Source organism: Lactuca saligna, chromosome 6 (genome assembly GCF_052625555.1).
Source record: "Lactuca saligna cultivar CGN05327 chromosome 6, ASM5262555v1, whole genome shotgun sequence".
Lineage (NCBI taxonomy): Eukaryota > Viridiplantae > Streptophyta > Magnoliopsida > Asterales > Asteraceae > Lactuca > Lactuca saligna.
Window position 1 is genome coordinate 21433917 of NC_136422.1, and position 16029 is coordinate 21449945.

The following is a 16029-nucleotide window of genomic DNA, read 5'->3' on the forward strand; positions in this document are numbered from 1 at the left end:
CGGGTCTTCTTCTATCCAGCCGCCGTTACCTTGATTTAGGTAGTAGGGGTCTCCCGGTAAAGGAAATCCGGCCATTTGTCTGTACTGGGATAGAGGTATGAGATTTTTATAAGAAAAGAATTTCTAATTAACGAATTCCTAAGCCTATTTATATCTTTACTGAGCGCAATGTTTTATTGTTTAATAATAGACTTATATTATTTCAATTTAGCGAATTTAGATTTTATAAGTTTTTGGCTTGTTGACTACTACGACCATTCCTCGACGTATATTGGCCAAATCCAGGATAAATATAGTTGATCAGGCTATATTTATTCTTGATTTGATTACATACCCCAAGGCTCAATTGTGGTATTGCAACTTGCCATACTACTTTTTAGAAAAACTTGTCATGACGCGAGACTGATACGTGCGGTAAAAATGTATATATTTAAAAGAAAATATATTTCTATGAAAATGTTGTTATCAGAGGGTTTTTGGTTCCCGTTGTATTTATAGTTTGTATATCTTATGTGGTTTGATATACTTAGTTCACTATAAACAATGCTCTGATACCAATCTGTCACACCCCCAAACCAGAATGGCGGAAACATTCGGGGGTGGATGACTTCACGTAGTATCACAACGATTGAATATTGCAAAGAAAGTAACACAACCATCATATATATAACAATGAAAACGTGTATTGTTGCGTTATACATGTTATCAAAAGAATATTACAATATGATGAATAAATGTTTAATGATAAAATCATCATTTGTGTTCCTTCTTCCAAAAGCTGGTAGTTTACCTGTATCACTGATTCCCTGAGAAATACAAGTGGTTTTGAAAAGTGTCAACATTTAAGTTGGTGAGTTCATGAGTGTTCCGAGTTGAAAAGTATATTCCTTTGGTAGTAATTTGGTAAACGAGATCTTTAGAAAATCCAATATTTTCTTGTAAAATGTAAAAGGTTCCAAAGTTGGAATGTGTTAGTAACTTTTATAAACAATTGATAACAATAATTTAGTATGAAAATATAATGTAGAAATACTGCGATGCACATATGAACCTTGTAAATCAATCTTGTTTTATACTTTTTATGTGAGTTTTATAACCATACTATTGACACTGACGGCCTGTAACAACATTCTTCAAGTGTTGCAGTGTTATGACATTTGTCACCCCAGACCTGCCGGTCTAACTATAGCTAGTAGTTTAGGTGCGGGATTGTCAATCCCGTATAGATCTATACACAAGTATCACGCTCTCCCTCCAAGAGATTATGGTATATAATACAGGACTTGAAATGCGTACAAAAATGTACGTTGAAGTTTAAATGTCTCACATTTACCTAGTATAAATAGATTTACAATGAAATGACTTTACTCCTTTTTGAAAGTGTTTCGTTTTTCAAATTGTATAAAAATGTAGGATTGACTTGCTAACTATACCCATTATAGTTCTTCAGATAGTATGTTCCATTTGGTAGACATAACTTAGTGATATAATTGCCCTTGTATACATAAGATGTTTGTATCGATATTCGAAGTTAGAAATTGCATTTATGTTTAGAAAACGATACTTTTAACGTGTAATGTACTTGTATTTCCCCCCCTAAAACATGTAAAAGGATTTAAAAGTAGGGGTATGAACTCACTCGTTAAGTTTGAAGAGAGGGGCTAGAGTTGAGCAGAGTTTCGATCTCGGATAGTTGCGTCGTCGGGCTCTTTGGGAACTTCTGCAACGTAAATCTTTCGTCGGGGCTCGAGTGCGGAAACCGAGGTGAGAAAAGGGTCTCTGGAGCTGGGAGAATGTCTGAGAAATGGTGAAGGTGTGCCAAAACCCGAGTCTTATGCCCTCTATTTATAGGGCTGAAAACCCCCGTACGCGGCGCGTACTGCCGGAGTACGCGGGGCGTAGTCAGTACGCGGGGCGTACTTCGGTTACGCGGGGCGTAATAAGGCGTCATGGCTTACGACTCCTGGCTAGCTAGGCGTAGTTTGGGCGGGCCGATGGGACTCGACCCTGGGTCTAGTACGCGGGGCGTACTCCCAGATTACGCGGGGCGTAATCCCTGCTTCCAACTTCTAAATTCCGTAACTTTCGCGTACGAGCTCCGTTTTTCGCGGTCTTTATATCCACGCGTAGGTGAGATTATGCTCTACAACTTTCATTTAGACTCCGTCGGCTAGTTTTGACTTTATTTTTAATGATATAATTTTAATAGGCCGGGACTCCTAAAGTTCGTTAAAATTTCATAGGTTCTTTATTCGACGTCGGTTTTCGTTTGTCTTTTTATTGTTTTATTACCACCGAGGAGATCTTCAACTTCCGTTTAGGTGGCGATAGCTAAATAATACTCGATCTTCAATCCGAGTTTTTAGCCCTTTACTACTGTTACGAAACTTTGAAAATTCGTAACTTCTTCATACGAGGTCCAAATTGGGCGATCTTTTTATGCACGCTCATCTTTCAACGAGATCTATGACTTTTGTTTAGATACTTTAAGGCTAAAATGTATTTTATTGAGATTTCACTTTTTACATCAAATTATGTTTTAACGTCGTGTCGTAATTATACGAGTGGTTATAATTTCTTCAATATAACTCGGTTTTGAGTGTTCTTTATATTTTTGGAAACCTGGGCATGATATCTAATATTCGATGCATCCCAACTTAGATATCTGAACACTTTATTTTTGAGGTTAATTTCGTTGTTTTTAGCTTTCGAGTGTTTACAATGTTTTTGGGAAAAATAGGGTTGTCACACCTGGTCCACTCTCTGAGTCTATAATATGATTGGTCCGCCCGCATCGGGTCTTTAGTCGGCCTGGTCCACTCTCCGAGCCTCGACACGTCTGGTCCGCCCTCGTGGGGCTTACAGCCTATCCGGACCGCTCACTGGGTTTTCGGAATAACCATTCCGCCCTGGGTATGTTGGCCTACAGCACAAAGCAGGTCCCGCCTCAACCCATCCCCACTCAAACAACCATGTGCACATAAACATACAATCATATAGCAATTCACATTCAATCAAACCGATCTAGCAGATCACGTAACACAACATACTCTAAGCAGGATACCGACTTAACCGGTCACTAGAATAACATCACCCTATATACCAGGATACCGACCTTAACCAGGTCTCTAACGAATACCATCCTAACTACCCGGATGCAAACATAGCAAAACGATAACATAACAACAATACCCGGATTACAATTCGATAAAGGGCCGGCCTTGGTGCCTTAGACCTTGTTGATATAGTGAGGATAACTCACCTCGCAACTGCTGACTGGAAAGACAAGACCGAAATGCTCCGACCACTGACACGATCTCCACCACGGCTAGCACCAACACTGAACTCAAAACAAAAGCCAATAATTACCATAATGCCCTTAGAAGTCAACTAGTCAACTCTTGGTCAAAGTCAAAGTCAAAGTCAAAGTTAACCTTCTGGCTGACTCTACTCGCCGAGTCAGCCCGCTGACTCGCCGAGTCCCCCAACCCTAAAAAGGACCCATTTCAACTCACTGAGTCATCCCATGACTCACCGATTCTTAGCTTAACCAGGAACGGCTAAGACCTCAAGACCAGACTCGCCGAGTCCAAGAACAGACTCACCGAGTCCAAGGCTATCTTCAATCACAAACTCATGGTTTGAGGGTTTGAACCCGAAACCTAGGACTGATAATTTTCGACACGAACTGCTACACAACCTACAACACGACACGAAATAAATGAGTTTGGGTTGAGTTTTTTAACTCGCCAATCCCCCAACCCGTTTATTAAACGGGTCATATATATATATATATATATATATATATATATATATATATATATATATATATATATAATTTTTAAATTTATTTATGTATCAAGTATCAATATTTAATAAGTATTATCCATGTCTGTATTAATGTTTTGTTTGAACATGTTTCTATGAATATTTTAATTGTTATTTGGATGTTTAAGATTTTAGTAGTTAAGTGTCTAAAATTCAGATATGTTTGCATCAACCATCAAAAATTTATTCATGTTTAATTGTCATATTTATTTATTGAATCTAACCTACAAACCCAAATATGACCAACGTACCCATCAACCTGTAAACTCGTATAAATAAATGGGTTGGCAGTTCATATATGAGTTTATATTTTAAACCCGTCAACCTGTGACCTGTATATTTAAACGAGTCGTGTTTGAGTTGATATATTTTAACCCACCAACCCGCGACACGCCAACTCGAACACGACATGATTGTCAGGCCCTACAAAAACGCATGGTTTGTGGGGTTGAACCCGAAAACCCATAAAACCATACATATAATTTTAAACCGAAAAGCTGTAACTAGAAGTTGAAAGTTTTATAAAAAACCTAATTAATTTGGAAGTTTGACGAGAGAATGAAAAAACCATACCACTTATTTAATGAAGTTATGTTTATTTACCAAATCAAACCTAAATTAGGTTTCCTAACTATCAATTTTGTCACAATTTGATGTTTAATGTTATATAGTAAAAAAAATTAATAATAATTGAAACTTCAATGTTGTAATGGAAAGAAAAAAACTGAAACTTCATAATGGAAAGAAAAAACCGAAAGTACAATTCTATTCTTTATGTTTAGAAAAAAAATTAAAATTTAATGATTGTAATATATATTTTTTATATTTATCTAATAAATTTTCTGCTATATACCGAATAATAAAATAGATTAGGCATATTTTTTTGTCATACAAAATAGTCGATCAGTTATCTTTTTCTCCATTTTTATTATCCACTTCAATTTCATTTTTCTATACCAAATACATCCTTAAAACAATATAGGAAAATATACATACATAATTTATTTGGAGAATCCAAAGATTTTTTTTTTTTTTTTTTTATAAAAAATAAGCAAAACCCAAAATTTAAATCCGGGTGCCAAATTCAAATATTTTGAACATTCCAGGGTATGAGGAATTCAATTCCAAATTAATTTGAAAATGGTTACCGATCCAACATTGCGGTGTTGTGCCGCCCGCTATTTTAGAACCGTTCGATCATTTTCCAAGCGAAAAGATAGAAAACCCTAACCCAACCATGGTTAATCATGAAGGTTAACTTAACCAACCAAAACCAATACATTCTTCGCAAACTAACCTCTAAAGTTCCATTTAATTACAACTTATGCCACGCATAACCTATTCCTATAAATTCAGCCTCGAACCAGAGCTAGGTTTGCCCAACTGAAGAGCCAAGGGCCCTTCAGTAAAACTACCCTCCCCTCTCCTCCATCTTTCTATTCCTCCCAAACCTTTTCTCTTTTCTCTTTTCTCATACACAAACACCAAGAAATCGTACTTGCTTTGAAGCTTTCCACAAAGGGAAAAGAATGGCGACATCTTCTAGAAAATCAAATGCACCGGTTTTGCCGTTGACATCGAAGTTCCACCGTTCAGGTTCTCCGTCCGGAAGATTCGGAAGCCGCTCATCGGCGTTTGCAGCTGAGGTTTCATCGCCCTTTGCGTCATCAACGAGTTCCAGCTTCTATTCGTCTCCGTCTTCGAGTCATGTTTACAGTCGACCGACTTCGCCGACGCGCGTGAACCTCCACGGATTCGCTCCGGTGACTTCGTCGGCGGTGAGATTCTCGTTGGCAAGCAGATCCGGATCTCCGAACCGGTCGATGGCGATGAGTTCTCGAGATCAGGTTGTTCGAAAACAGAACGCTGGAAATCCACTGAAGAATTTACCGAAGAAGACGTGTATGTGTTCGCCTACGACGCATCCAGGATCGTTTCGGTGTAGTCTCCACAAGAATTATAATAGCACACAAGCGATGACGTACTCTCCAAACCGGTTGAATGCTCGTAGATCTGCGATGACGAATTCATTAGTGCGAATCGCTACTGTCGAAGGTGGAGATCTGGTGAAGAGAGCTTTAGCTGCCTTAATCCGACCGTCTTCGCACCAACAGCGGCGGAGATCGGCGTTTGAGCCTCGACCAAGCCGTCTCTCCATCATGTCCAAGGCCGACGACTTATGATTTTCCACAAAAATCCTCTGGTTGTACGGTTACAGGTTTGATGATTTTACCTCTTACCTTTTCCATTACAGATCTCTCCCCCGATGATGCTTGGATTCTGATGAAGATTGCTGTTTTTGTAATTCGCCGACATGAAAATCATTCCTTACATTTTGACACAAGGATGAAGCTTTATCCATTTATGGAATCTAAACGAAAAGAAACCGATCCTCCTTTGTACATAGATGATAGTATATGCTTGCAGCCATTGTGATTGCAAAATTGAAGGACATTTTGAATTGAACTTTCCACTTCCATTCAACAAATCAAAAACACTTCTAAACAACTTCAAACCCTAATTAATTCAGTATTAACCTAACACAAGAACATCAGATCATAATTTCGTTATGCTTTTCGTGTGTTCTGTTGATTTGTGTTGAATCATCTGATTGATTGATTGATCCATTCGTTTTCGCAGCATCAGATTCCGTGTTACGTCCTGTGCCGTGTTATGTTCCGTTACGTGCCGTGCCGTTCCGTCATCGATCACCGTTTGCCGTCTTGTTCGCCGTTATTTCTGAGGAGCATTTGGTGGTATATGCGTTTCGTGTAAGGTAATATGTACTTTATGTTTTTTCTTTATTCATTTATTTAATTTAAATATTTCATAAAAGGATTTTTTTTTTTTTAAAAATGATCGATTAATGAGTCACGCAACAGGAATGATCGTATAAATGGGGTTTAGAAGTTTTTGACCTTGACGCTGGAAATGTGGAAAATTGAAAATTGAAGAAGTGGCTTCCCAATTCCCATACCTTTTTGGAGAAGTTAAAACAGTTGGGACTTTGAATTATTCCACACGCTAAAGACACCGAATACCTAACTGGAAAGATGTCTTTGGGTTGGGTAGATAGACAAATAATGGCCCTTCATAAAATAAAGAGGAATATGTCGACAAAATTTTAAAACATAAAATATTATAATTCAATATGAACGCATATAATAATAATAATAATAATAATAATATAAAGCATAAATGATTTTCATTGGAAATATATGAAAAAATGTTGGTTTTAATATATCTATGTTTGACAAAGAAATGGATTGCCCACTTTTTTGACACTTATTCTTCATATTTTAAAAAAGATGTAGTAGTTAAAGCTTTCTCAATTCTTGATTACAAAAAAAAAAAACATGAATGCAAAGATCATGAAAACATAAAAAATTTCATTCAAGTCAAATTGGTTAAGTTTTGGTCAATATCTTTATTGAAAATGCCTTTGTTAATGTGACCATTTAAAGAATAAACATATGGTGATGGACAAGTGTTGTGGTGGGTTAAAAACTAGTTGGACTAAAATTGTAATTAAGGTATAAAAGCTATAGGGACTAAAATATAATTACAATCATTCTTTGAGGGGCAAAACTTTAACTAATGCAAGTAAAAAACTATAAGGACCAAAAATATAATTAAACTATAGGTATTAAAAATACAATTTAATCATTTTCTCAATTAAAAACATGAAAGAAAATTATAATTGATGCAGATTAAAAGTTATATGGACTGAAATTGTAAACAATGCATAAATACTACAGGGATCAAATGTGTAGTATACTCATTTCTTAAATTTTAAACCATAATGATCAAATATGTAATTCAAAAATTAAACATTATAAGGATTAAAACTGTAATTTTTGTATTATATAGAGGGATATATAATATGTATGGGGTAATGGGGATCTAAGAATTTTTGTTAGAATAGTTTATCTATGGATGAGTATCGGAACCGGTTTGGCTAGAATCGATATGAATCGGAACCAATCTGTGAAACAAACTTGGTGGAAAATAGAAACCGAATCGAACCGTCGGTTATGGTTCCACCGGTTCTGGTTCTTGCCGTGTCTACAAGGTTGGAACCGGTCCTCGAGAAATAGTAATATACGGTTCTGGTTTTTTCCGTTTCTACTCGGTTCCGGTTCTGGTCGGTTCTTCGGTCTAAATGCTCATCCCTAAGTTTATCATTTAGTAAGTTGATGATTGATGAGTCATGTCAAAACGATTTAAAACTGGATTGACTTATATCAAAATTATCTAAACCCACATGATAAGATTTTTTTTAAACAGTTGACAAATAACAATGAAGACATATACTAGAGTAATTGAACAAGTAGTTAGGTTAAATAACACTTAAACTAGCTAGACTAATCCAACAATAAGTAATTAAGAGTAACAAACTTACAGAAACAAAATATTTAATTCTATGTAAGAGACGGAGTGACATAGAAGCTAGTGTTGAGTTACAAAGAGATTAACATATAAAGAAGCATAGACAATTAACTGATTAAGGCAGAGAGGCGAAAGGTGACAATAAGACATCTCAGTGTCCTTGTTATGTATTTGTGAATTATGAATTTGTATCGGTACATATGAGAGAAGCAAGATGCGGACAACATGTGAATGTTTTTATACATTTCTTTTCTCCATCAATGTGTTTAACGATGACCTTTTGATATGAAACATTTATAAATGGAGTTGACTTAGGTTCGAGTCTCACACGCTTCAACTTTAAAGTGAATTATCAGTCAAAATAATCGTGTCTACGAACTTGACTTAAAATTTGTGTCAAGTAAGCCGCTTGACCTAATTGCTTATTTTTGGATTAGTCAAGCAAGTTTAAGTGTTATCTGACCTAACTACAAATTTGACTAGTGTAGTATATGTATGTATATGTTAGTTGTTGGATTGTCAAATATTTCATTTATTGTTGAATTGATGGGTGTGTTATCTATTGAGGGTCTTTATACCATCTAGTCTAAAACCTTAATGGAAAAATGAGTTTTTCAAAACGCTTGAGGGCCTTCCACAACCCTTAACGCCTTAATGGAAGATGGGTTTTTCAAAACGCATATAGGCCTTCCACAGCCTTTAACGCGCTGAGATGTTTTCTCTCTCCTGAATTTCTTTTAGTATTTGTATATCTAATTTAGAGCAATAGACATATACCAATAATGTTGTTATAATCAAGTGAACGATTAGATGTTGACACACTTTCAATTGAATGACTAAAACCCTTATAGTATATGTTGAATGTTAGAGCACTGGGCACAGCAAAGATAAAAAGAAGTCAACTTCAAACCGTCTAATCATTCACTTGATTATAACATTAAAATGCATCTAACTTGATACAAAAAAATAATTGATGAATGACACACATATCAGAGATATACACATCAAGTAAAAAATGGACACAAATTCTACATGTTCATAATAATAAGTCATTATCAAGGAATTAGTTGTAAATATAAAGTATATTCACGCAAACACAAATGAAATCAGGGTAAATGTCATTGTAGACCTACAATGTTTTGAGTTTTAGTCGATTCAGTTCCTTAACTTAATTTCTTGCTTTTTAAGGGATTAAAGTCTATAACAACCTGTCTATTTAGCCATTCTAATCAATTGTAGCCGGGTTCACATGCCATGTCAACTAAAATTGCCAAAATGGTGAAATTTTAGGTTTAAATATATAACATGTGTTATTATCCTCCCCAAATTTCCTTGTGAATAGAATGTAAGCAGCACGCTTGAATCAACTCATAACCAAAAATGAAGTTTTCGATCTTCAACTCATTTCAATAATCAAATCCAGCAAAAAAAAAAAAAAAAAAAAAACAAAAACAAAAGTCATCACCCAGCTTAGCCTTAATGTCGTCGCTCCTCTGTTTGTTGACCAGGTTCTGGTGTATTCCAGTATCTTGAATCCCTTTTTCAAAACCCAATCCCTGAAATTCCTCGATATCTCCATGAATTCGTTGGTAGGTGAGATCCTTGAAGATGTGTTTGGTAACCTCACAGGACTTGTTCATCTTGATATAATGCAAAACAACTTCAATGACTCCATTCCTGACCAACTTTTCCGATTAACAAAGTTATGTTATTTGGATATGAGCATGAATTCGCTTGTAGGTGGACTAGGTACTGAACAAGTTTCTCTTCGGACTTGACAACATTAAAGGTCAGTGTAAATCGTTTCTAGAGTATGATTGTTCAATCGCTTTTCAAACTTGAATCTCTTCGTATTCTCGATCTAAGCAATAACAATCTCACTCACGGTTTAAGTTCTAAAGTTGGAATCCTTTGAAATCTTGAATCCTTAACCGATCGATTGAATATTACCACTTCGACTAACATTTTTTTCTTTTACTTCCGATTCACACTTTAATCTGCAATTGATTTCACCGACTTCACTTCGATTCTATTTAACCAAAAGAACTCCGAGTTTAACTTTTCAATTCTATGATTTGACCATTCTTTGGTAACTCACTAACCATTCATCTGAACTTCGATATTACCACATATAAAACTTCGATCTTGAACTTGTGATTATCGAAACGATTTCAATCCATATTACTACGGAAACATCAATAAACATCAATTTTGAATTTTACATTGATTGTTCTTCAATTGTTCGATAACCAACTCAATGACGCATCAAAACCAATTTGACTATATCGATACTCGACACGTCAAGTGCTTTCGATAATTTTGATTTTCAAAGTAAGTTCCATACACACCAAAATTCATCTCCATATTCAACTGTTCTAAGTAACATTTTACTAAGTGAGTCAATGTTGGTGATGATTTGACAATTTTAGTTGACGTGCTGTGTGAAACCCAAAACGTCTAAGTGACGTTGATTTTACAATCGGTTAGGATGGCAAAATAAATAGGTTGTTATGAACTTTAATCCCTTAAAAAGCAAGAAATTAAATTAAGTGACCGAATCAACCAAAACCCAAAACATTGTAGGGCTATGATGATATTTACCCATGAAATTATCAAGCCATGTTTAAAAAAGTTTTATTCCTTTCAAGATTGCCTTAGTAGTTTTTCTTCGAATCATGAAAGTGTTATACATGTCATATGAATACCAAAAAAACAAAACAAAAAAGTTTTAACAATTTAAATCTTACCCAATCATAAAACATAAAATTGAATACCTTCCTTTCAAGATTGTTTTGGTAGTTTCTTCTCAGTGTTTTTCATTTGTTATCTTCTTATTTGAGAAAACGATTAAAAATCATAATATACTTGATGTTTTCTAAGAATATTTACACGAAATGTTTCAAAAATGGATCCGGAAATATATAAACATTGTTGATTATGTAGTTTTTTTTAGAAGATTGCGACTTTTCACCATAGATTCATCATCCGTTCATACATGTCATAGGGTTAAACACTATTAGAGGCAACTTTTAAGGAGAAATACATCTTATTCATCGCAGATAATAATTACTAGCATGGGGTGTTTACTTTTCTTGGAAAACTAATAAATATGGGGCAATTGATAATTTAAATATTCTACTTTAGATTTTGTTAGGCATACTAGCTGAAAAGCTAGCTGATAGCTGAAAAGTTAACTGTTAATTAAAAGCTAGCTGATACAAATAACGTTTGGTAAAACTTGCTGAAAAGTTAGTTGAAATATGTACAATGACATTTAAAAGAATGTGTTTTTATAATTAATTAAAATGTATATTTGGAAAATTAAAAAATAAATAAATAAAACTCATAAAAAGTTAATCTATGTAGCTTTTTAAATAAGTTAGCTTATTAGCTAACTAGGACACGCCAAATACAACCCAAAGAGTCTACAATTGGCTTACAAATATATATAGGTATACTTAAATTATATTATATGAATCGGTTTTAGATATAAAATGTAGTTGAAGAAATTTAAATACATTATAAGAATCAGTTTAGAGATCTCATCTATTCATGGAAAAATGACAAATATAATTAGGAGATATAAAAACATGGAGTTCGATCGATCAGTAAAAAATCTTTCTTGCTTTATTTCATTGTGTTACATATATTTATTAATCATTGTTTCTGTACGTAATGTCTTTTAGTTCCACACTTAACATGCTTATTGTTTGATCTAAAAAGATCCGCAATTCAAAAATTAGTATTGTGAATCTCTCGTTTAGACCGAAAGGATGTGTTAAATATAGTTTTTTTTTGGGTAACAATATATATAATTTAGGTTCCCTTATGTAATATGTTTTTTTAGTTGTATTATAAGATATGCAATATAAACCATAGATAGATTTTCATATATCAGAATTACATCTCAAATTTAAGGATGTTACCACAAAATTCCTGAGGAGCATGACATATGATATTAGTGAAATTAGTTAGTACATCAATTTTTTTTCCCAAAAACCATTTGGTTTTCTATTTTTTTTAGAAAACGATGAGTTAGTATATGTTTGAGATTAAACTCATGATATCTTTATTAAAAACACTTTGTTAGACCTAATACGACACATTAACTCCTACCAAAACTAATAACTTTAAGTGTTTAATTCTTGATACAATTTAAACACAAACATTTTCTAATATATCACTTTACATAAAAAAAAACTATTAACTTTAAGTCATTTAAGTTTTTAATTGTTGCAATCAGTTTTTAATGTTGACACTAAACATTTAAATAGACAAAAGACAAATGATTTTTCTATTTACTTAAAACAACAAATACAATCATTAAATAAATAAATTTTAAAGTAGTTAGTTGATAATATATTTTGAGCATAATATCTCTATATTTTATTTTAAAAACTCAATTCAAAAAATTGATTTTATGAAATGCAAAATTTTATACTAGAAATTGATAAATTGGTTGTTTTAGGATCGGTCGGTAAGAGTGGGTCCTTCAGGCGCGCATTGTCGTCTCCATCAAGCATAGCATCTTTGCCAGTTTCCTCCATTGATTAATTATATAATCATTTATGCCAAAAATTCCCCTGTTTCTTCGTCTCCTCGATCAAAACATTCTTCCAAAAACCCGCCTCTTTTAAATCGATTAGGGTTTCAGATATATAAGGATTGAGAGGGAAACACATTCGTGTTGATTTATTTCCCTCCGTTTTTCTTGTTCTTCTTCGTCTTCATCCTGTATTTTTTTTCCTTATTATTATCGGTGTTTTTTGAATTTTATGCTCGAAAGGCTTTGCATCGAGTTGTTTAATAGTTAAACAGGGTTATTGCAATTATCAAGCTTAGGGTTTCGGTGTTTTGCGGTGGAACGAGGGAATTCGGATTTTGGGGTTTCGATTTTCGAGCTAATTATTTGGAGTAGAAATGGGGAAACCTTCCGGTAAGAAGAAGTTACAGGCTGCGGCTGAAAAAGTAACGAAACAGAAGAAAGCATCAGGATCTGATCGAACTCCGACACAAAATAGTGACGCCAATGGTTTTGAGAATAAGAAGGTTGAAGATATCAACAGGGGCAAAAACATGGAGAAACCTAAGGACAACAAGGTAAACCGAGGTAAAAAGAAGAGAATCGATAAGAAGGTGGCGATGGAGGATGATAAGAAGATCGTTAAAGAAGAAAAAGTGACGACGAAGGCAGTGAAACTGGTGTTTGGAGATGATATAAGGTGGGCACAGCTACCTGTTGATTGTAGCATTGGATTCGTGAGGCAGATAATTCGCGACAGATTTCCTTCCTTACATGGTGTTCTTATCAAGTACAAAGATCGAGAAGGAGATCTAATCACCATTATAACAACACCTGAGCTGAGATCTGCAGAAACTTCAAGTGATCCTCAAGGTACGTTCAAACTCTACCTAGTGGAAGTTACTCCAGATAAAGAACCATCATACGAGCTCTTCCAAAACGAACAACTTCCCATTGTTTCCGAGGGAAAATCAGAAGAAGGAATCACGAATTCCAAAGAGGAATGGATTGTCCAGTTCTCAAGACTCTTCAAGAGCCATGTAGGATTCGACACAGATCCATATTTAGATCTTCATGAACTCGGAATGGAGATTTACTCAGAAGCAATGGAAGATACAATCACAACAGAAAGCTCCCAAAACCTTTTCGACATAGCTGGATCAAAATTCCAAGAAATGTCCGCTTTAGCTTTGTTCAACCTAGGCAACGTCCACATGAACAAAGCAAGAAAATCGATTGTCATTACAGAAGACGATAACACAACCAAAGAATCAGTTTCAAAACAAGTCCAAATCGGATTCGAATTCTCCCAAAAAGAATACCAAAATGCAGGGGAAAGATACGAACAGTCAACACAAGTCAAACCTGATTTCTACGAAGGACACCTGGCACTCGGACAACAACAATTCGAAGAAGCTAAGCTCTCATGGTGTTACGCACTCGGATCCAAAACCGATTCACTAGACTCAACATCTTCTTCAAGAATCCTGGAGCTATACAACAAAGCTGAAGAAAACATGGAAAGGGGAATGCAGATGTGGGAAGAATCGGAAGAAAGGAGGCTGAATGGATTGAGTCTATGCGAAGAACATAAAACCGAATTGAAGAAATTAGGTCTGGAAGGGATTATCGATGTTAAAGATGGATCAAACGATGAAGATTTGGAACAAGCTGTGAATATAAGATCTCAGATCTATATCTTATGGGGAACGTTGCTTTATGAGAGATCAGTTGTTGAATGGAAGATGTGTTTGGGATCATGGGAGGAATGTTTGGAGGTTTCGATCGAGAAATTTGAACTTGCGGGTGCTTCTCCTACTGATATTACTGTCATTATAAAGAATCACTGCTCAAATGGAACAGCTTTGCAAGGTAAATAAATTGTTTTTTTTAAATAAAAATTGTAAATGTTTTTTTTTTTATTTTTTATTGGATTTGTAATTTGAAATTTGTAGGATTGAGTTTCAAGATTGATGAAATAGTTCAGGCATGGAATGAGATGTTTGATACGAAAAGATGGCAGACTGGAATTCCTTCGTTTCGGTTGGAGCCTTTGTTTAGGAGACGGGTTCCGAAACTACATTCGCTTCTTGAGAATTTCTGATTTTAAAGTTAAAGAAAGCTAATATTTTATATTATTTTTTATTTTTCGTTTTTGTATAAATGTATAATCAAGAAACAAAACAATAAATTCATCCTGTATTTTGTTTTGCAGGATTTTTTTTTTCTTTTGCTAATGGAAGTGAAAGAAGTGGTTTTTTCTTATATAGTTATATAAACGTTCATTGTAATAGTTTGTCTTGCTCATGGTGAGAAAATGAGGTTGAAAAAGTTGTTATGTTATTATTATTATTATTATTTTTTTTTTTATATTTCTGTGTGTTTAATCTTTGTAAAGCTAACTAGAAAATTAGACTTGCCAATTGATAATTGATATATCATGATTCATGAAGCATCATGTTTTAGGTTTAGATATATTTAATCAAATTGCATCTTAAAAAGTCATTTGTATTCACCAGAACTAAAGCATGATTTATGTTGTTCATTTTAGCTTATTTGTATAACAAATAAAATATATGTAACACAAGAGAGATGAGACATTCCATGATATACAACTACATACACCAACCAATTAAATAAAGCCTTGAGAGAGAAACAATCATTATTATTTATGAAGTAGAACCATAACCATTCACTAATACTAGTATAATATAATAAACCACAAGTGATCTTAAAAAATAATCAAATCAAAATCAAATAACACAAAAGATAATAATAAATATATTAAATCCCCCAATCAAGCAACGCATTACACTCTAAGCTTCGGATTTTTTTTTCTCATCTAGTTCATAGACCTCATCCTAGTCGACAATTAATTTATCTTCAATATTCGCAGTTGCTTATTTATCTTAATTTGAACTTCCTCCTCCTCTTGTGTTATTTTAAAATTTAGTTGAATGACATTCATGCCACTAGGATACAATATCCTTTTCTTTTGAATCCACCAAATTTCCTTTTCGTTTATTGAAGTGCCTCACAATAAGGAATTCCGTTCACTAAGTTTTTTTGTAACAAATGAAAAAGCTCACTTCTTTTCACAACAGGGAAGCTCTTTTTATAAAGTTTATTTATGAGTCTCGTAATTTATTTATTTATTTATTATTATTATTATTATTATTATTATTATTATTATTATTATTTGATAGGTGCATTTTATGCACCTATTTTGCATGTTTATTTCCATCTTTTTATAGCATTCTACTTTATAATTCTTGCATTTAGTTGATTAT

At 34.1% G+C, this 16029-nt stretch overlaps 2 protein-coding genes across 3 annotated transcripts; both read left to right on the forward strand.

The window, feature by feature from the left end:
• The first annotated feature begins 5211 nt into the window (after window positions 1–5211).
• On the forward strand, window positions 5212–8461 carry LOC145000563 (uncharacterized). 2 transcript variants are annotated; one of them, XR_013661301.1, is made up of 3 exons: window positions 5212–6046; window positions 6469–6604; window positions 6711–8461. XR_013661301.1 is itself a non-coding variant. In XM_078959805.1 (2 exons), the coding sequence occupies exon 1, from the start codon at window positions 5358–5360 to the stop codon at window positions 6009–6011; it is 654 nt and encodes a 217-aa protein (XP_078815931.1). In that variant the 5' UTR covers window positions 5212–5357; the 3' UTR covers window positions 6012–6046; window positions 6469–8461. The 2 variants fall into 2 exon arrangements, 1 of the variants encoding a protein (XP_078815931.1); XM_078959805.1 differs by having other exon boundaries at window positions 6469–8461.
• A 4260-nt stretch (window positions 8462–12721) lies between these two features.
• Window positions 12722–15004, forward strand: LOC145000851 (protein PHOX1-like). Its single transcript, XM_078960137.1, has 2 exons — window positions 12722–14611; window positions 14695–15004. The coding sequence occupies exons 1-2, from the start codon at window positions 13138–13140 to the stop codon at window positions 14841–14843; spliced, it is 1623 nt and encodes a 540-aa protein (XP_078816263.1). The 5' UTR covers window positions 12722–13137; the 3' UTR covers window positions 14844–15004.
• The last annotated feature ends 1025 nt before the right edge of the window (window positions 15005–16029 follow it).